The 20,792-nt window shown below is 41.5% G+C and overlaps 1 protein-coding gene across 8 annotated transcripts in view; it reads left to right on the plus strand.

The window, feature by feature from the left end:
* Window positions 1-15,346: 15,346 nt before the first annotated feature.
* Window positions 15,347-20,792, plus strand: part of AAK1 (AP2 associated kinase 1) — a 188,005-nt gene continuing 182,559 nt past the window's right edge. For 7 of the 8 annotated variants that reach the window (XM_049857597.1, XM_049857601.1, XM_049857602.1 and 4 more), the window contains exons 1-2: window positions 15,347-15,737; window positions 16,012-16,401. In XM_049857597.1, the coding sequence (XP_049713554.1) occupies window positions 16,239-16,401 (163 nt within the window). In that variant the 5' untranslated portion in view covers window positions 15,347-15,737; window positions 16,012-16,238. The remainder of the gene's footprint in view (window positions 15,738-16,011; window positions 16,402-20,792) is intronic. The other variant, XM_049857598.1, reaches the window with a different exon arrangement.

The following is a 20,792-nucleotide window of genomic DNA, read 5'->3' on the forward strand; positions in this document are numbered from 1 at the left end:
GAAAAAGAGCTTTATGGAGATATTCACATACCATACATTTCACCCACTTATGGTATAAAATTCCATGGTTTTTAGTGTATTCAGAGAGTTCTGCAACCATCATCATAGTCAATTTTAGAACTAGCAAGTGCCTGAGGAACAGGAGATGGGAATTTGGTGTATCACACTCAGAAAACAAGAGAGGCAGGAGGTCATCTGGTAGGTGTGCCCGTAGAGTTACACCACTGGTAAGGTCTAAGGACGAGGTGACCATATGATCCAGGTTGTGTAGACAGTCCAGCTCATGCCTGTTGTCCCAGTATAATTATTAATAGGACCTCCTTTTGCTCCTAAAGTGTTTCAATTTGATTGTAAATTATATGCAATTTATATGTTGTAATTGCTTATTCATAATTTCTGTACTTACCTCTTTTTGGACCAGTAATAAACTGCTCTAGGACTGGCAGTAGTCTGCAGACCAGACTTCGAGTAGTAGGGTTTTAAGGTCCTTGCTTTGTCCAAGGTAAAAGGACCAATAAACATTAGACTCTGAGAAGTGATACGTGCAAATATTGCAATTAGTGTAGTGAAACTCATAAGAGCGTCATGAATAATTTTCATGCTACTAGAGCAAAGATGGAAAACATTAAAAAAAAAAACAAAAACCCCACTAAATCCAGAAGAAGGCAAGTGAGGAGTAAAAGAAGGAATAAACGAGACAACATAGAGAGCAAGTAATAAAATGGTTGATGTAAACCCAAATATATCAACTTGCACTACATTTATATGATCTTAATGTTCCAGTTAAAAGACGAAGATTGTTAGACAGGATTTAAAAAGGGGGAAAGAAAACTCTTTAAAGAAAGACACACATCTAAAATGCAAAGAGCCAGAAAGATTGAAAGTAAAAGGAGAGAAAAGATTCATCATGCAAATGGAGAACTGATTTTTTTAAGTTCAATATAAGCACCATCTTTCTTAATAACCAAAAAACTTATGAAGTATAATTTTGACTTAATAAAAAAAGTTTTTTTTTTATTAAGTCAAAATTATAGCTAGTTTTAAAGATGAGAAATACAATGCTAAGAGAAGTTAAATGATTTAGTCAAGGTCACTGTATCAGTGAAGATGCATTTGGCTGTAAGAAACTAAAACCAGTTTGAACTCAGGCTAAAAATATGGGAATGTATTATCTTGAATCACAAGAGAGCCACTGTATTTCCAGCCATGGAGCATCAGGGCTTTGGCTCCTTTTCTCCGTGCTTCTCCTGTCTCTGTCCATCTCAGACAGGTATCAGGATGGCTGCTGCCGTTCCAGACATCACATCTAGACATGACAATATCCAGAAGAAAAAAGGAGGATAATTTCTTGCTATTTCTCTATCTTAGGAGCAAGGAAATATTTCATAAAAGCACCTCATAAAAAAAAAAAAAAACCTCATAGATCTCCCTAATCCAATCATTAGGAAGGAGAATGGGATTACCTACTAGAGTTGGGGAGTCACCTTTTCCTGAATCTTAACAAAAAGGAAAGAACATGAACAAAACCAGGAATTTGTTAGGAAGGAAGAGGGGAGAAATAACTGTCTAGTGGGCACTAGTACCTACTACAGTCACATGGCAAGTAAGCAGTAGGTTAGCCCTTCCGATCATAATTATTTTTTAATTGAAATGAAATTCATATAACGTAAAATTAAGCATCTTAAAGTTCAGCAGCATTTAGTACATTTACAACGTTGTACAACCACCCCTTTTATCTAGTCCCAAAACATTTCCATCACCCCAGAAGGAAACCTCATACCCATGAAGCAGTTACTCCCAGGCCCCAACAACCACCAATCTACTTTCTAACTCTATGAATTTACCTTTTCTGGATATTTCATATAAATGAAATCATATAGTATGTGACAATTGGTGTCTGGCTTCTTTCACTTGGCATAATATTTTCAAGGTTCATCCATGTTGTAGCATGTATCAGTACTTCATTCCTTTCTATGGCTGAATAATATTCCATTGTAGGTATATACTATAATTTATATTCATCTGTTGATGGACATTGGGGTTGTTTCTACCTTTTGGCTATTGTGAACATGTGTGTACATGTATTTGAGTACTGTTTTCAATTCTTTTGGGTATATATACCTAAGAGTGGACTTGCCTGGTCATATGATATTTCTATGTTTAACTTTTTGAGGAACAATTAAATTGTTTTACATAGAGATTACGGCATTTTACATTTCCACCGGTGATGTATGAGGATTTCAAATTTCTCCATATCCTCACCGACATTTGTTATTTTCCTGTTTTTGTTGTTGTTTTTATCCACTGATGGACACTTGGGTTGTCTGCACATTTTAGCTATTGTGAATAATGCTGCAATTAACATTGGTGTACAAATATCTGTTTGAGTCCCTGACATACATGTGGAATATTATTCAGCCATAAAGAGGAACGAAATTGCAATACATACTACCTTGAAAACATTATGCTAAGTGAAATAAGTCAGACACAAAAGAAAAAATATTGTATGATCCCACTGATATGAAATATCTAGAATAGGCAAATGCACAGAGACTAAGTGAAAAAAGTAGATGAATGGGATGTTGTTGCTAGTTGCCATTCAGTTGGCTCTGACTCTGGCGACCTTACGCATAACAGAATGAAATTTGTTGCTTGATCCTGTGCCATCTTCATAACCACTCCTATGTTTGAGTCCATTGTTGTGGCCATTGTGTCAACCCATCTCATGGAGGGTTTTCTTCCTTTCTGTTGGCCCTCTACTTTACCAGACACAAGGTCCTTTTCCAGCAATTTTGTCTCTCCTGACGATGTACCCAAAATAAGCTAGCTGAAGCCTCTCCATCTTTGTTTCTAAGGAACATTCTGGCTGTATTCCAATGCATCAATTCTTCTTTTTTCATTGCTCAGCTTTCACACGCATATGAGGTAATTGAAAAGACCATGGCTGCGGTCAGGGGCACCTTAGTCACCAAAGTGACACCTTTGCTTTTCAATATTTTAAAGAGGTTTTTTTTTGCAGTAGATTTGCTCAATGCAGTATGTTATTTGATTCCTTGACTGCTGCTTCCATGGGCATTGATTGTGGGTCCAAGTAAAGTGAAATCCTTGACAATTTCAATACTTTCTCCATTTATCATGATGCTCTTTATTGGTCCAGGTGTGAGAATTTTTGTTTTCTTTATGTTGCGGTACAATCCATACTGGAGGCTGTAGTCTTTGATCTTTATCAGTAAGTGCTTCAAGTCCTCTTCACTTTTAGCAAGTAAGGTTGTTGCATGTGAATATTGCAGGTTGTTAATGAGTCTTCCTCCAATCCTGATGCCACGTTCTTCATAAAGTCTAGCTTCTCAGATTATTTGCTCAACATACAGGTTGAATAAGTATGGTGAAAGCATACAACCCTGACACACACCTTTTCTGATTTTAAATCAGACGGTATTGCTTTTTTCTATTCGAATGACTGCCTATTGGTCTATGTACAGGTTCCGCATGAGCACAATTAAGTGTTCTGGAATTTCCATTCTTTGTAATGTTATCCACAATTTGTCACGACCCACACAGTCAAATGCCTTCACATAGTTGATAAAAACACTGGTAAACATCTTTCTGGTATTCTCCACTTTTGGCAAAGATCTATCCAACATCAGCACTGATATCCTCTGGTTCATATCTGCTTCTGAATCCAGCTTGAACTTCTGGCAGTCCCGTCGATTTATTGCTGTAATCGTTTTTTAATTACCTTCAACAGAATTTTGCTAACATGTGATATCAACGATATTGTTTGATAATTTCTGCATTCCATTTTACGAAGTGTTTTATGAACTGTTGTAGTCTGAAATTAACGTGCAATCAAGATGTATTGATAATTACTGGTAATTGGAATGTGAACTCTGGAAACAATAAAGAAGGATCGGTGGTTGGAAAATACAGCCTTGGTGATAGAAACGACTCTAGAGATTGCATGATAGAATTCTACAAAACCAGTAACTTATTCATTAGAAATAATTTCTTTCAACAAGATAACTGATGACTATGCACATGGACTTTGCCAGATGGAGTACACGTGAATCAAATCGACTATAACTATGCAAAGGGAAGATGGAAAACTCAGTATCATCAGTCAAGACAAAGCCAGGAGCCTAAGAGAGATAAAAAAAAAAAAAAGAGACCATTAATTGCTCGTGTGTGAATTCAAGTCGAAGCTAAAGAAAATCAAAGCAGGTTCTTGAGGATGAGTGGGCAACCCATTCAAATAACCAAAGCCGTCACAGTCAAGTTGGTTCCAACTCATAGCAACCCTATAGGATAGGGTAGAACTGCCCCATAGGGCTTCCAAGGCTGTAATCTTACAGAAGCAGACTGCCACGTATTTCTCCTGAAGAGTAGCTGGTGGGTTTCGGTTAGCAGCCAAGTGCTTAACCACTGCACCACCAGGGTTCCTTGGATTAGCAGATACCAGAGTCTAATTAGTTTGGTGTGGAGGATAGAGAGTTATTCTTAATGAATACTGAGATTCTGTTTGGGGTAACAAAAAGTTTTGGAAATAGATAGTTGTGGTGGTTACACAACATTGTGAATATAATTAAGGTCACCAAATTGTATACCGAAAAAATTATTAAAACGGGAAATTATTTGTTATATATATTTTATCAAAATTTTAAAAAGGGAATGAAGTACCCATCCTTCAACATAAATAATTCTTGAAAATGTTATGCTAAGTGAAAGAAGCCAGCCACAAAAGACTATATATTATATGATTCCATTCATTTAAAAATCCAGAATAGGGTAATTTATATAGAGGAGTAGATGAAGGTTGCTTAGCATTGAGGGTCAGGTGATAATAGGCAGAGATGACAAGGGTCAGAGTTTCTTTTTGAGGTGATGAAAATATTTAAAATTTATAGTGGTAATTAATGGTTGCACTTATCTCTGAATATACTAAAGATCATTGAATTTTACACTTTATGTGGCTGATCTGTATGATATGTAAATTATGTCAATAAAGATGTTTAAAAAAATCCTTCCCAAGAAAGCAATACAGAAGAAGGCATGAAAACTATGATCAAAGGTGACACCAAATTACTGAATTTAAGGACACTATTTTTTTTTTTATCATCTACAGGAAACCCTGGTGGTGTAGTGGTTAAGTGCTACAGCTGCTAAATAAAAGGTTGGCAGTTCAAATCCACCAGGCATTCCTTGGAAACTCTATGGGGCAGTTCTACTCTGTCCTGTATGGTCGCTATGTCAGAATCCACTCAACGGCAGTGGGTTTTTTTTTTAATCTTCTCTACAGGAGCTCTGGTGGCACAGTGGTTAAGAGCCACAGCTGCTAACCGAAAGGTTGGCAATTCGAATCCACCAGCTGCTCCTTGGGAACCCTATAAGGCAGTTGTACTCTGTCCTATAGGATCGCAATAAGTTGGAATTGATTTGACGGCAGCAGGTTTTTTTTTTTTATCACCTCTACAGGAGCCCTGGTGGCTCAGCAGTTAGGAGCTATGGCTGCTCCTTGGAAACCCTATAGGACAGTTATACTCTGTCTTATAGGGTCTCTATGAGTTGGAATTGCCTCAATGGCAACAGGTTTGGTTTGGTTTGGCTTATCACCTCCACAAACATGAGAGAAATGAACATATCCCAGGGTTTAGGAAAAGAGGACAAGACTACAGAAGAAGCTGAAATACAGGTACAATGCTCCAGGGAAAATGTAAAAAAAAAAAAAAAATAAGAGGCAAACTATGAAAAAGAAACTGGATGAAGGGTATAAAGGTGCGGTTCTTTTTAATATCTCTATATAAAAATTCTAGCTCTTTAAACTATGTTAATGTTTATTTAAACTATGTTTACTTAAACAATGTGTGTACAATTTGATTTAAAAGTAAACTTTAAACAATTAAAGAGCAAAGGGGTAAAAAAGAGAGAGAGAGAGGAAGAAGGGAAGAAAGAAAGAAAGAGTATATGTTTCATTAGGAATTGACCAGAAGTGTTCATACTGCTCTCCCTGACTATTTCAGGAACCCCAATTTATATTTTATGTCAACTATAACAAGTACCCCTGAGACGGATTCTTTCATGTGCCCACTTCAGTCAACATAACAGATTTTCCAAATGAAAAGGCTAGGTTCCAATTTAAGAAGATATCTGTTTAGAAGTCCATTAGCTTCCCCCAACAATCCATTAAAAATTTTTAAATGACTCAGAAAAAGATTCAGACATGTAAGAGTATTGCTCATCTAAGGATGAGTAAACAGGAGAAAAAAAAAATCTCATAGGCTTATGGAAAGATTCCATAGCATATAAAAGAAAACATAACACTCAAGGTGCAGAAGAAGGTTATTTTTTTATTTTTTTTTTGACAGGATTTACAGAAGGTAATTTCTGAAAAAAGCAGAAATGTTTGCAATAAAAATTCAAGAAAAATGAACACTGAAAGATAGCAGATAAAACACACAGGTTTGAGATGAAAAGGGCCTGTAAGGTATGCAAAATTAAAAGGAAGCTAGATAAGGTAAAGAAACTCAGAAAGAAAACCAAAATGCAGAATTTAAAAATACATAGAAGCAGTAAAAAGCTGAATCGTGTAGATGGCAATCATAAGAAGCTCTCAGAAAGCAGGGGAAAAGAACAATGAGATGGATATGATAAGAGATGAGATCATAGACATAAAGGTCAGAGAATAGAGATCTGACGTGTATATTGTTGTTTTAAAGAAGAGACTTCAGGGGCATAAACCCACAAAGACAAGTACAGGGAACAGCAGCTCAAAAATTTTTGGAAGGGGAAGAGCAAATAAAAGAGTGGCGAATGATTTAGCTGACCAAAGGGGCATCCAATACCAACAGTAGAGAAAGCTGAGACTAAACCAGTCTCCAAAAGGCTCTGGAATTGCTTGCAAAAGGACCTATAGAACCCCGGTGGTCGTGGTCCCCAGACCTTCTGTTAGCGCAAGACATGAACCATTCCCAAAGCCAACTCTTCAGACAAGGATTGGACTGGACAATGGGATAGAAAATGATGCTGGTGAAGAATGAGCTTCTTAGATCAAGTAGACACATGGGACTATGTTGGCATCTCCTGTCTGGAGGGGGGATGAGAGGGCAGAGGGGGTCAGAAGCTGGTGGAATGGACACTAAAAGAGAGAGTGGCAGGAAGAAGTGTGCTATCTCACTGGGGGGAGAGCAATTAGGAGTATACAGCAAGGTGTGTATAGATTTTTCTATGAGAGGCTGACTTGATTTGTGGACTTTCACTTAAAGCACAATAAAACTTAAAAAAAAAAAAGATTAGATAATGTCTTAAGCCAATCTCTTTGAGATATAAGAGACAAGCGAGCAGAGAGACAGGGGGAACCTCATACCACCAAGAAAGCAGCACCGGGAGCAGAGCGTGGCCTTGGGACCTGAGATTCCTGTGCTGTGATGCTCCCAGACCAAGGGAAGACTGATGACAAGGACCTTCTTCCAGAGCCGACAGAGGAAGTCTTCTCTTGGAGCTGGCGCCCTGAATTTGGACTTCTAGCCTACTAGACAGTGAGAATAAACTCTTTATTAAAGCCCCCTCACCCCTCAAAAAAAAAAGGAGGAGCAATGTGAGAAAGCAGGAACTATGTGGAATATATTTTCTCTGAGGTTGTTGGTTGAAACATTCAGCTCGGGGGAGCAGAAGTACTGGAATCTGGAATCCAGCTATCAGCATTACTAGTGGGAACCTCAATGTCAATTGTGTTACCCTTGGCTCACAGCTTTTAAGCCTGATTATCAGGCCTTCTAAGAGACTCCAGAGCCCCGGTGGCACAGTGGTTAAGAGCTTGGCCGCTAACCAAAAATCAGCAGTTCGAATCCACCAGCTACCTGCTCCTTGGGAACCCTATGGAGCAGTTCTCTGTCCTATAGGGTCACTATGAGTTGGAATCAGCTCTACAGCGATGGGTTTGGTTCTTTTGGTTTTTGGGTAATGTGACCAATATTCTTAAATAAATTTATTTTCTGATTAAAAAAAAAAGGATCTATAGAAGAATTGGTTGAAAGTCTGTTTAAGAAGCAGTCTGATCCTTCCTTCCCCTCTGACTAGCCAAGTGACTGCCCCCTTTAGCCCCAGCAAAATACTGAGGTCTATCTCTGGAAAGAGTAAAACATGGGGTCTCTGTCCTAGGGAATACGGAAAAGGTTGAGAGTCAAAGTATAGTGATGATTTTGAGAAGATTAGGAAATGCATGCACACCTCCCCAAACTTGGTTCTAAAACATAGGTGACCAAGTCTTTGCCTTCCAGGCAGGATATGGGAAGCCTCTTCTTGGGGGAAATCTGACTAGCCCTAAAGGCCTAAAGAAATACAGTCCACAAATCCTATCTAAGCACTTGTTTCCAATGAGCTTTCAAATCTCCACTTTTAAATATGAATAGACCACTAGAATTATCAAATGTTAAGGAAAGCCTTTCTATATATGAAATATAGGGACCTAACCAACCAAATAAATTAAAAAAAAAAAAAAGCATCCTGAAAGAAAAAGAGACCATGTAAGGAGAGGGAAACTTAAAACAAACAAAACAACAACAAATACTGTCATTAATCCTCAAGGAGATATTATATTCATGAAACAAGAACAGGATCTTATAAAAAGAAATATTTAAAGAATAATAAAGAGCTCTTAAAATTATGAATATGATAAACCAAAAAAACCAAACCCACTGCTGTCAAGTTGATCCCGACTCATGGAGACTCATGAATTACAGAGTAGAACTATAATCTTTTAGAAAGCAGATTGCCAGTCCTTTCTTCCATGGAGCCACTGGGTGAGTTCAAACTGCTAACTTTTTGGTTAGTAGCTGATGAAAAACTGCTTGCACTACCCAGGGACCATAAAAATATGATAAATATCTCAAATATTCCATTGAAGAGTTGGATGGTGAAGATGACGCAATATTCTTGGAAGTACAATTAAAACCAAATAAAATAAAGACAGGTAGAAAATAGAAGAGGAAACAGGGGTGAAAACCACCACTCAAACAATTTAAAAAATTTTCCTAGAATTGAAGGACATGCATTTCCAGAAGAACACTGAGGACAAATAGAATATCCTACAGAGAGAGAGAGATTGAGTCACGTACAAAGGATCAGTTGTCAGAGTGGCTCTATATTGCCTAAGAGCAACCCTGAAAGCTAGAAGATAATAGAACAATTTCCTTAGAATTCTGAAAAAAATTATTTCACCCTGGAGTTGTACACTAACTAAATAATCTACTGAGTATCAGAGTAGAATAAAAACCTTTTTAGATATGGTAGTTTTCAAAAAGTTTACCTTTTACGCACTGTTATCAAGATGCTACTGGGCCTGTGCTCCATCAAAATGAGAGATTAAACTAGAAAGAAGATCTAGGATACAGAAAACAGAGGCTTCAACACAGGAGGAAGGCAGAGAGAATCCCCAGGATGATGGTGAAGGAAGACCACAGAATGCCAACTACATATCTGATCAAGAGGGCAACTAGCCCAGATACAAGCAAGTCAGAAGGCTCCTAAAAAGATAAAAAAAAAAAAAAAAAGATTTATATAGGAAGATGAAATTATAGAAAACCTAAAATGAATGAACACCTTGACATCTAGTCACCAATACGGGATTGAATTAATAAGAAGTATGTAGAATGAAACGAAAAATACAAAAGGAGGAAATGAAATGAGATGAACTGTAAGTGAAAAAATAAGGTAATTATTAATTCCAGGAAAAACAAAATGTTATGTGAGAAAAAAAAAGAAATAGATTGACTTGAGTAAAGAGGATGTTCAAATCAATTCTTAAAAATGAATGCTTCCATAGAAATATGGGGAAAAATTTTGAATGCATGACTTAAAAAAGAATAGAGACATCCAATAAATACTACATTGTAAACTCTGTTAGGGAAGGATCATGTCTACCTTATTTATCATTATATTTCCAGTACCTAGCACTGGTTTGGCATGTAATTGGTTCTTAATAAAACAGCTGATGAATACACAAATGAACACGAAAAAGTGTTCAACTTCACTAATAGAGAATGTAAGTTAAAGCAATGACCACCATGTGCACCTATCAGTATGGCATGGATTTCTTTTTAAACGTACAAACTCAGTGTTGGCAAGAGTATGGGAATGCTTACAGTTTAATTTCCTCTTTTAAGACCAGAAACTCCTTTTTTAAAATTTTTTTTATTTATTGAGCTTTAAGTGAAAGTTTACAAATCAAGTGAGTCTATCATACAAGAAGTCATACACATGTTGATATGTAACCCCAGCTGCTCTCCCCCTAATCTGACAGCACACTCCTCCTCTCCACCCTGTATTCCCCGTGTCAATTCAACCAGCTTCTGTCCCCCCTTGCTCTCTGATCTCGCCTCCAGACAGGAGCTGTCCACATAGTTTCACATGTCTACTTTAGCCAAGAAGCTCACTCCTCACCAGTATCATTTTGTCTTATAGTCCCGTCCAATCCCTGTCTGAAGAGTTGGCTTCAGTAATGGTTCCAGTCTTGGATTAACAGAGTCCGGGGGCCGTGACCTCTGGGGTCCCTCCAGTCTCAGTCAAACCATTAAGTCTAGTAAGACCAGAAACTCCTTGAGAGAGCATATCTCTTTTGCTCATTGTAATAACCCTTCTGGTAGCACATGGCAGGTGCTATTTATACGTTAACGCAGTCACTGAGTGGAGAGCATATCAACTGTTCATAACTTTTGTTTCAAAAATAACAAAACCAAACCCATTGCCATGAAGTCAATTCCAACTCACAGCGACCCCATAGGACAGAGTAGAACTGCCCCATAGGGTTTCCAAGGAGCACCTGGTGGGTTCCAGCTGCTGACCTTTTGGTTAGCAGCGGTAGCCTTAACACTGAGCTACCAGGGCTCCATCCTTTTGACCCAGTTATCCTATTTATGGAAACATAGAGTTAGAAAAACAAAATCAAAGCAGTACACGTAAGAATGTTCATTCCAATCATATGTATAACAGTACAAATTTTTAATAAAATGATAAAATATTCAACAGTAAAGAATTGGTTGATTACTAAGCAGCCATTAAAAATAGTATTTTTAGAGAATATGTAATGAAATGGAAAACTATTAAATGAAAAAGTTATAAAATATTATGTAACAAGTTTACAATGTGATCCAATATGCCCAAAAAATTTTGCGTTTATATATATATTTTTTTTATAGAGAGAAAATGCTAAAAGGAAACTGATCAAAATGTCAATAGCAGATATCTCTCAGCAATAGAATTACAGTTGATTGTTATTTTCATCTTTATTATTTCTTCAATAAGCTACAATGAGTTTTCTTCAATTACTTTTCTAATCAGAAAACACAAAACCAAGAAATGCTCTTTTTTTTTTTTTTAAGAAGGGAAATGGCTGTTATAATTTCCTCTGGGCAAAACATCGTTTCTGAAACTTGGACGTGTATCAGAACCCCTTAGATAGCTTGCGAAAACAGATTAATGCCTCAGCCCCTCCCTCCTATTCAGTAGGTCTGGGTGGGGCCTGAGAAATTTGCATTTCTAACCAGTTCCTTTGGGTTAAAAGATGGGAACATAGAATGGCACCATGGTGCAGTGAAAATGATGAGGGTTGGTAGCCTATCAGTTTGATTGTGGCTCTGCCCTTTGCAGGCTGTGTCTAGGCATAGTTAACATACTTCCTCTTAGCCTGTTTCCACACTAATGCATACCTCACAGGTGTGTTGTAAAGGTTAAAGATATTATATAAACATCCAATACAATGCCTACCTTAATTAATTAAGGTCCTTGGTCAATGTTGGTCCCTTTCCCTTTGAGTTCCCTTAAAGATGCAGCACACATTTGCTATAATTGGGTTTACTGTGACATGATTTAGCTGCCCCACAGGTCAAATCATTTCCACCAAACCTACCAAACCATGCATGTCCTTCTGTTACTAAGAAAATCTTCACTTAGTCATTGATAAAATTGGGATAATATTATAATAGGATCTACTTTCATATAATGATAATGGTATCTACCCTGCAGAGATGCCACGAGGATTAAACAAGAAGATATGCTAACTGCTTAATACAGTAACTGGCATATGGAAGATCATAGTAAATGTCAGCTTCCTTTTGCTTTCTCTTTAAATGAGTACTTCTCTATACTATCTCCTAGGTCTAATTAAAAAGCTCATCTAGTAGTCAATGCCAACTCATGGTGACTCCGTGCATGTAAGAGTTGAACTTGCTCCATGGAGTTTTCAATGGCTGGTTTTTTGGAAGTAGATCAACAGACCTTTCTTCCAAGGTGCCTCTGGGTGGACTCCAAACTCCATCCTTTTGGTTAGCAGCCGAGCATGTTAATGTTTCACACCACCCAGGGATTCCTCATCTAGTCTAAATCAAAAAACAGGAAAGAAAGAAACCAAACTATTGCCATCGGGTTGATTCCAACTCATAGCAATTCTATAAATCAATCTTTCTACCTCAATCAGATTGCTCTCTTAGGGGTCATATTTAATTTGGAGTCATTTATTTGGTTTATTTAAGTACTGAGAAGGACGCAGTAGATATAAACTACTGTACTGGATGTTCAAAGAGATAAGCAGAAGACTGTTCCCTGCCTTTGAAGTACCTGGTTGAGGTGACAATATACATGAAAAGTTGAATAGGAATGCAAAGTAGGATGGAATGAATTATACAGAAAGTAAGTATGGCAAGAGTTTTGAGGTCATAGTGGGCTGTCCTGTGGTTATTTTGCCCTCAGAAGCCACAGAATTACTGAGAGTTGAAAGAGAGCTCTGTTTTTATGGCTGAGAAAATAGGCCCAGAGATCTAAGTGGTAGAGGGTCACAACTACTAGCGGAGGTTTACTGTCTCCTAGATGGAAACCCTGGTGACATAGTGGTTAAGTGCTAGGGCTGCTAAATAAAAGGTTGGCAATTTGAATCCACCAGATGCTCCTTGGAAACCTGTGGGGCGATTCTGCTCTGTCCTATAGGGTCGCTCTAAGTCAGAATTGACTTGACAGCAATGGTGAGTCTCATGATGCTTGTAGACATATTTCTAATTATTACCAAATCTGTTCATCATTTTATGTTTGCTTTCTCTAAGGCAGTTTAGTGCAGCCAGTTAAGCACTGGGCTCTGTAACCAAAATATTTGGGTTTTGAATCCTGCCTTTGCCACTTACTATCTATGTGACTTTGGGCAAGTCATTTATCTCTGTGCCTCAGTTTCCCCATCTATGAAAAAACCTGCTGCCATTGAGTCGATTCCGTCTATAGAATGGGTATTATAATAATAGTATCTTACTTCGTAGGGCTGTACTGAGAATTCACTAACTTAATATATGCAGAGCACTTAAAAACTGTGGGTTTGCCATTAAAATTGCTATTAGTTGCTGAGAGAATGGAAGGCAAGGAGTCTAACAACAACAAAAAACTCATTGCCGTGGAGCTGATTCTGACTCAAAGTGGCCCTGTAGGACAGAGTAGAATTGCCCCTTAGGGTTTCCAAGGAGCAGCTGGTGGATTCAAACTGCCGACCTTTGGGTAGGCAGCCGAGCTCTTTAACCACTTTGCCACTGTCTTCTAATTTTTTTTTTTCTTTTTTCCCCATCTCCCTTAGATTATCATCAAGGCACTCAGGTTCAGTAAATACATTTAGCTATCTCAACCAATCCCAGTGAAGAAAACAAATTTTTGTATCTCAGTAGTGAGAATTTGGGATTTGTGTAAACCTAGCCTAATCTGGAACAGTCAAGTCTAGAAAAGTGAAAACTGAGATAGCAACAGGTTCGAGGACCCAAGACAGTTTCTTTCTCTCTCTTTCAGTCAATTAAGATCAACATGTGCTGAGAAAAACAGGCGGCAATGAATCAAATTCCAAATGAGCTTTCCCATGTGTTTTAATCTAGTCCAACTTCCTTATAAACAACGCCTCACCTTTTAAGAAAGTGCATGCCTCAGTGGGTTTGCCTTGACGGGACGTTTTAGTGGGTTCTGCATTTCACTCTGTAGCTGGCCTCATGGGTTTGTGAACATGGGCGACAACATTGATTCCCTCGGGAAGAAAAGAAGCAGTCTCTACACCGGAAGTGTAATTGTAGTGGCACAATTTGAAACTTAAAAAGGAGAAGAAGTCGCCGCCACGGCCCCGCTATTCGAGCCACAGTTCAGCTCAAAATTACAGAAAGCAAGAACCATTTCCTTCTCGCTGGACACTCCTCTCAACTCTCCTGAAATGACTGCTGAAAAAAATTCTGAGGCGAATTAAAAGCCAGAAGGTTGTCGCAGAATTAGGGAACGGGAAGAGCGAGCAGGTGGAGGTGAAAAATACCCTATATTCAGGCGTTAGAAAAAGCTTTTTTTTGGGGGGGGGCAGGGATTTGTCACTGTCTCTGGCGTCATTTATCAGGAGATCTAGCGATGGAGAAGAGTACCAACAGGCCTTCCAAATCTTCTGCGTTTGGCAGAAGCAAATCACATTGTCCACCCCCATCCTCTGCACTCAGGCGATATCAGGGTAAAATAAGCATCAAGAGGAATCTTGACGTGAGAAAGAATTAAAAGGTCAGCCTGGAGTTCTTGTGTGGGAGGGTTATCAGTGAAAGTCAGGACCACCCAGAACGTCAGCAAAGGTAGAAGAATTAAGGGTCACCGTTGGCACGCGAGCCCCAAAGTTTGGGGCGGAGCCGACGGGCTGGGTCTCCCTAGGGTCTGCCTTGCACACAACCTTTAGCAGATTCACAGTGGGAGTCTCGCCAGTAAGGTCCCGGACGAGACACTGTCTTACGAGCGTTCTGACAGCGTCTCGCTCAGAGCCGACCCACGAGCGGGTTCTCAGTAACATCTGGGAGGGGCAAAAACAGCTTTGGAGATGGGGGGCGGAGAGGCGCCGGTTTTATTGATTTTAACGTTCGCATTCCCGTGTGGCCTGAGGACCGACTGTCAGCAAAATTTTCCCGGTCGCCCTCTCTCTTCCACCTTCTGCCCAAGTGAAGTCGAAAAGCCCCGCAGGACGTGCAAGGGGGTAAGCGGTTAAAGCAGCCGCGTCCTTCAGATGTCAGCCTCGATCCTTTGGGAAACCACAATCCCCAGAATCCCTTGTGCCAAGAGGTCAAGCCGCAAATAAGATGGCTCCAGAAGGGTGGAAAAAGCAGCAGGAGAGAAACTCTAGTACCAGGCAGTGGGTTTACCGGATGGGTTTAAATAACCGAATCCCCACAAATGCACCACCCAACTAACCACCTTCGGCGCCGCGGAGGCCACGGCTGCCTTCTCCTCCCAGCTCCTCCAGAGGCATCCTGGGAGTTGTAGTCCCGCAGCTGGGCTGCGCCGAACTACCTTTCCCAGGGTGCCCTGCAAGTCGGGAGATAGCAATGTTGTTTTCCAAAACTGTCCGCACCGAGATCGCCTTTCCCCTGTCTCCTTCTTCCCTCAGGCCACCGCTTCTCGTCTGTCGCGATAGAGCAGCGGTGGCTAGGGGACGCCCTGGCGCCCCCGTCGTGCCGGGCCGGGAGGCACTTCCGGCACGACTCACTTCCTGGCTGGCTGGATGGAGCCGGGCGGGAGCGCGCGCGGGGGAGGGGCGGAGGGTTAGTCTCCTCCGGGCGCTCCCGGGATCAGCTGGCGGGCGGGCGGGCGCCGAACTCGGCCCGGGCTCTGGCTGCAGCGCCGCCTCCTCTCCGCGTCGCAGGTCGGCCCGGCGGCCGTGACAATGTTGCGGGGCTGGTAGCTGGGCGCCGGCCGCCGAGCCGTCTCAAGTGGGTGCCTCCGGGATGCTGCCGCGCGGGGCGGCGGGGAGGACCGGGAGGAGGGGGAAGCAGTGCCCGGCTGGCTTGGTGCTGCTGCCCACGGCGGCCCGAACGCCCCCTTTCTTCCAGCCCCGGGGACGCATTTTCAACCCTAGAGGTTTTTCTCGCCAAGAAAATGCATGAAGCGTTCCCCCAGGTTGATGGCTTTTGCCTCGCCAGGACTGAGCAGTTGAATTTTTAAGTGTGTTATTGATTCATCCTCTTTCTTCCTCTGTCATCACAGGTTTAAACTTACACGAATCGCTCTCCCGAGGAGGAGGGGACCCGCCGCGCGATTGACACGCATATTCCTATAGGCATCCTTCCTCAGCCCCCACCCCCACGGCCGGATTCGGGTGGCTCCTCTCGGAGCTGAAATCTGAGAAGAAATCCTTGGGTTTCTTGTTATCTTAAAAAAAAAAAAAATCTAGAAACCATCCGTGTTTTGCTTTGCTGCTTTCTTTTTGCAAGATGAAGAAGTTTTTCGACTCCCGGCGTGAGCAGGGCGGCTCTGGCCTGGGCTCCGGCTCCAGCGGAGGAGGGGGCAGCACTTCGGGCCTGGGCAGTGGCTACATCGGAAGGGTCTTTGGCATCGGGCGACAGCAGGTCACTGTGGACGAGGTGTTGGCGGAAGGTACGGTTGGGACTCTTTCAGTGCTTGGTAAATTAAAATCGTGTGCCGATGCGGCAGGACTCTGGTTGTCTGGATGTTGATTGTATGAATGGGTTTTGACCACTTGACCTCCCCTCCCCCTTCCCTTGCCCTGTGGTTCATTGTCCTTGAGAGATTTAAAACTGAGATTTGAAAGTGACAGGGCTTATGGGGATGGAGGAAGGTTGCCAGAAATGGTTTACCTCAGTGACCTTTTATTAAAACAAAACAAAACCAGAAAACAATGTTGAGAAGCCACCCCTGTCTGCCTCACCGAGTTATGAGGATCAGAGGAGAAAACGTATGTGTGAGAGTACAACGCTTCACATCAAATGCAGGGGAGTGGGCTTGTCATCCTCCTAAAACTTGAAATATTGATGTGAAGACTGAAGGGTGGGGATGGGGAACCTTCAAGAAGAGAGAGGAATTTGTTTCTCCTCCTAACCAACTTTCCTACTTCCATGAGCAGGCAGTGGAAGAAAGAGGATTTTCAGAGAATGGGAATGTGACTTGCCAAGAGCCGAGGCTCTTGGTGGATTTGTCTAGGTTTGTTTCCTGACTCAACTGTAATTAGGTCCCGAGAATGTAGCTAAGATAGCAAAAATCCTGTGAAATGAATGTGGTTATTCTCAATTCTGTCTAGTAGGGCCCTCTTCCTCCTATTTCATTTATTTATTTTTAACCAAAAGAAGAATTACTTAAAGCTAAAACTGGGTGGCTCTGGTTTTGTTTTTCCTTGGTTGGAGAGGATGTTATTTAGATCTGCTGTGTAAATTCCCTAGGTGTGTATGGCTATAAATATATAGATCTATATCTTTATCCCCCAGGCTTTAGGGAAATCTTCATATGTCTCTTTTGATAACCTTAACCTCGACCTTCATAATTATGCCAGACTCATACTTTTCTCAGCCCATTGCCTGCTTAGTGTGCTTTTATTTTTAATAAAAGCAGCAATTTCCTTGGCATAAAGCTATTCAAACTACCTGCTGTAGGTTGTTGTAGACTGAGAAGGGATGGGGGAAGGGGTGGCCTTTATTACTGCAATATGGATGAGAAACAGTTGATTAGCAGGGGAGGAGGGGAGAAAGCTTAGGAACCTTTTGCAAGCTAAGGTTGAAGCCAGCGTCCCGACCTGGGCCTGGGAAGTGCCTGTCATGGTGAGTGTTGCAGGCAGATAGATTGGGAGGAGGAAGAAGCTCTTTGGCTCTTAGCGTGTGTAAGCACTGGATTCAGCAGGGCCGGGTTCTCTGGGGGTAGGGGCGAAACCTGTACTTTAAAAACACTGTTTTAAAAAAGATATCTGACAACCGTGATTTTGTGAAATTGCTGCTCTTTTCCATTCTCAGTACTGCTGTAGCTGGACTTAATCCGGGGCCTGAGTCACTGTGTCTCTGGATCCTTCCTGTGGGCTTTGGTGCAGGATGGGAGATGCTTCTGTGCCTGCTGCCAGATCTGCACCCTTGAGTCTGATGTGTGTCTTTTTATCCCTGTGCCAAAGCCCTTGACTGCAGTGGGATGGAGAAATGGAGGAATGTGTATGTGCAGGAGAAATCGGGAAGCATGAGAGGGTGCAGCACCCTTTCCTCCTTCCTGAATGGTCTCTGCCGACCTCAGTCCAGGAGCATTTTGTTCTTCTAGGATGTTGTCTCATTATAGATGGTGCTTCCCTAAACAATGCCAGTTCTCAGTGATGGGGAAAAGAACAGGCAAAATTGGTCTTTGTTATCTAGGCTACCCTCCTCTTCCCCACGATTCATCTTTGAGAATTGCTACATCACACATTATGATATTTTTATGTGGAAGCTAGGGCCTATAAGCTCTGCATTCATTCATTTATTTATTCATTCAACAAATAGTTACAGAGTGCCTGTGATGTGCCAGGCACTGTGCTAGGCTTTGGGGATATGTTATTAAACTAGATACTGGAGTCTACAAACTACTTTGACAGATGGAAAACAGCCAGTTACAAAAGAGTGATCAGTGTTGTCATGGAGATAGCTTAGCGTGCAGTAGCCCCCAGTTTTAGGGAGCCAAGAGAGGAAGTGTTCTGAATAGAGACCTGAAGAATGAATAGGAGTTAACTAGGTGTGGTGACTGCATGGGCAAAGATTCAAAGTAGCAAGAGAGAATAGGATGTATTTGGGGAGATTGATAGGTTTACATTTTTTAAAAAGTTACAGTGCCATAGAGGTGAGGTTACATTTTAACCCCTGTTTGTAGAGACAGAAGAAGGAGTAACTGGCCTTGAACTTTTTCCAGCTGGGTGTAGAAACTGGGTCTGGCGATGTTCTTTGGTTAAAATTGAATTTGAGTTTGTGGCTCTTAGGAGTATGTATGTATGTAGGAACCAGGGTAGAAAGTATGTAGCCCCTACTAAGTACAAAGGCATAACTAGGTTCTGAGAGGAGTAGAGGGAGATCTGCCATGTGGTGGCTGCCTTTAAGTAGCTGGCAGTGAATTTGGGAAGACCAGGCATACATTCACACACAGAGTAGCGTGGTTATGAGCACTGGCTGTGGAGTCAGACAGGCGTACGTTCAGATCGTGGCTCTTGTCTTTACCGACTGTGGACGAGGCCCTTCAAACCTCCCTGGAATGTTTATTTTCATATGGCAGCGGTTCTTACAGAGTGGAACCTGGACCAGGAGCATCGCCATCATCATTGCCCTGGCACTTGTTAGAAGTGCATATTTTAGAAGTGCGCATTTTTGGGGCTCACTGCAGAAACTGTGGGCGTGGGGCTTTAACAAATTACTGGAGACAATCTGGTACAAGCTAAAGCTTAAGAACCACTGCCCCATGGGGTAGTCTTGAAGATTAAATGAGACAATGTATGTAAAAGGAAACATTTCTCAGGTGCTCAATAAATGGTAGCCATTACTTACCTCACATCATATATACAGTTGCGGGGGAGTGAGGGGGTAATATGAAGACTAGTTTGGCAGTGCCATGGTGGCTGGGCAGAGCCAAATACTCTTTGCAGGGGCCTCACCAGCTCCTTAAAGGAATCAGCTGTTTTTTGGGATAGCTGTGCTTTTCTGTGAGTCCCCAGGTGCTGACTTCACCACCAGTCCAGAGTTGTCTAAGGACAATGAGATTCATGCTCCCAAAAGGCCAGGCAGTGCAGGGAGGGGTGGGGAGTGAGACTTTCCACACAAACCTGATTGCTCCCACGTCCCACTGATGATCCCTTTTTCCCTGAGGTGGGTATTGGTCTATGCTTTACAGTGAGGAGTTGCAGCAACCCTAAGGAGCAGGTACTGGAGGAGGCAGGAGAGACTCTGCGCAGCCATCCCTTCAGCAGCAACTTCAACCCTGCTGGCCTGCTTTCTCTAACTCGCCCAGCAGCAGCTTGTCGGCCTGGGGGAAGTGGAGTCAGGAGTTAGAGGGATATGGCTGTCTCTCATTTGGGTACAGGGGTGGGTATTTTCTCTTGAGCTTTCTCAGGGAAGATGTAGTGAGATGCTAAGTCATGTCTGAGTTAATGGGCATGTGATGTGATGGGAAGATTTGGTTTGAACTTCCAGAATGAGTTCAGTGGGAAAATCGGAGCAATGCTCCAAGAAGCACTGAGAGGCTGGGTTTTCATCAGACCTTCTTAGCTAAATGAGTCCTCCCATCTAAGCTCTAAACAGTAAATAGTAAAAATACAGTATTCCAGAACTGCATCAGTTCTATGTAAGGTAGATAAGGTGGCCCCTCAGAACAGTTTTATAACCTGCACTAAAGAAATCCAGGTCTAGGGCTAATGAGGGCTACTAAGTAAGTCTCCATATCAGTATACTTTGATAATTTCTTCTGCCTACAGCTCACGGTAGTAAGGCTTAAAAATGTCTGTGAAACCACCTTAAATCACACACACACAGAAGCCCTAGTGGCGCAGTGGTTAAGCATTTGGCTGCTAGCCAAAAAAGGTCAGTAGTTCAAATCTACCACCTGCTCCTTGGAAACCCTGTGGAACAGCTCTGCTCTGTCCTGTGGGGTCGTTATGAGTAGGAATCAACTCAATGGCATATATATTTATACGTATGGTTTTGGGGATGTATGTTTATGTGTATATGTGTGTATATATATCTATATATATGTATGGTCTTGGTGGTATCAATATGACGCACGTATTCATTTAGTGAATGTTTATGAGTGCTCTTTGTGGCAGGCACTATATTAGGTTCCAGAGATACAAAGATCAGAGAGAAATGGGACATGGTTGGGAGCTCATTTGTTGTTGATTTGGCCCCTGTTTATGGCAGCTGTGTACAATGGGATCAGGCCCTTCTTTCTGATCTGTCTTAGTGTGGAATTTCAGCTGAAACCTGTTCAGCATCATAGTGACCCGGCAAGCTTCCACTGATAGACGGGTGGTGGCTGTGCTT

This window comes from Elephas maximus, chromosome 17 (assembly GCF_024166365.1).
Source record: "Elephas maximus indicus isolate mEleMax1 chromosome 17, mEleMax1 primary haplotype, whole genome shotgun sequence".
NCBI lineage: Eukaryota > Metazoa > Chordata > Mammalia > Proboscidea > Elephantidae > Elephas > Elephas maximus.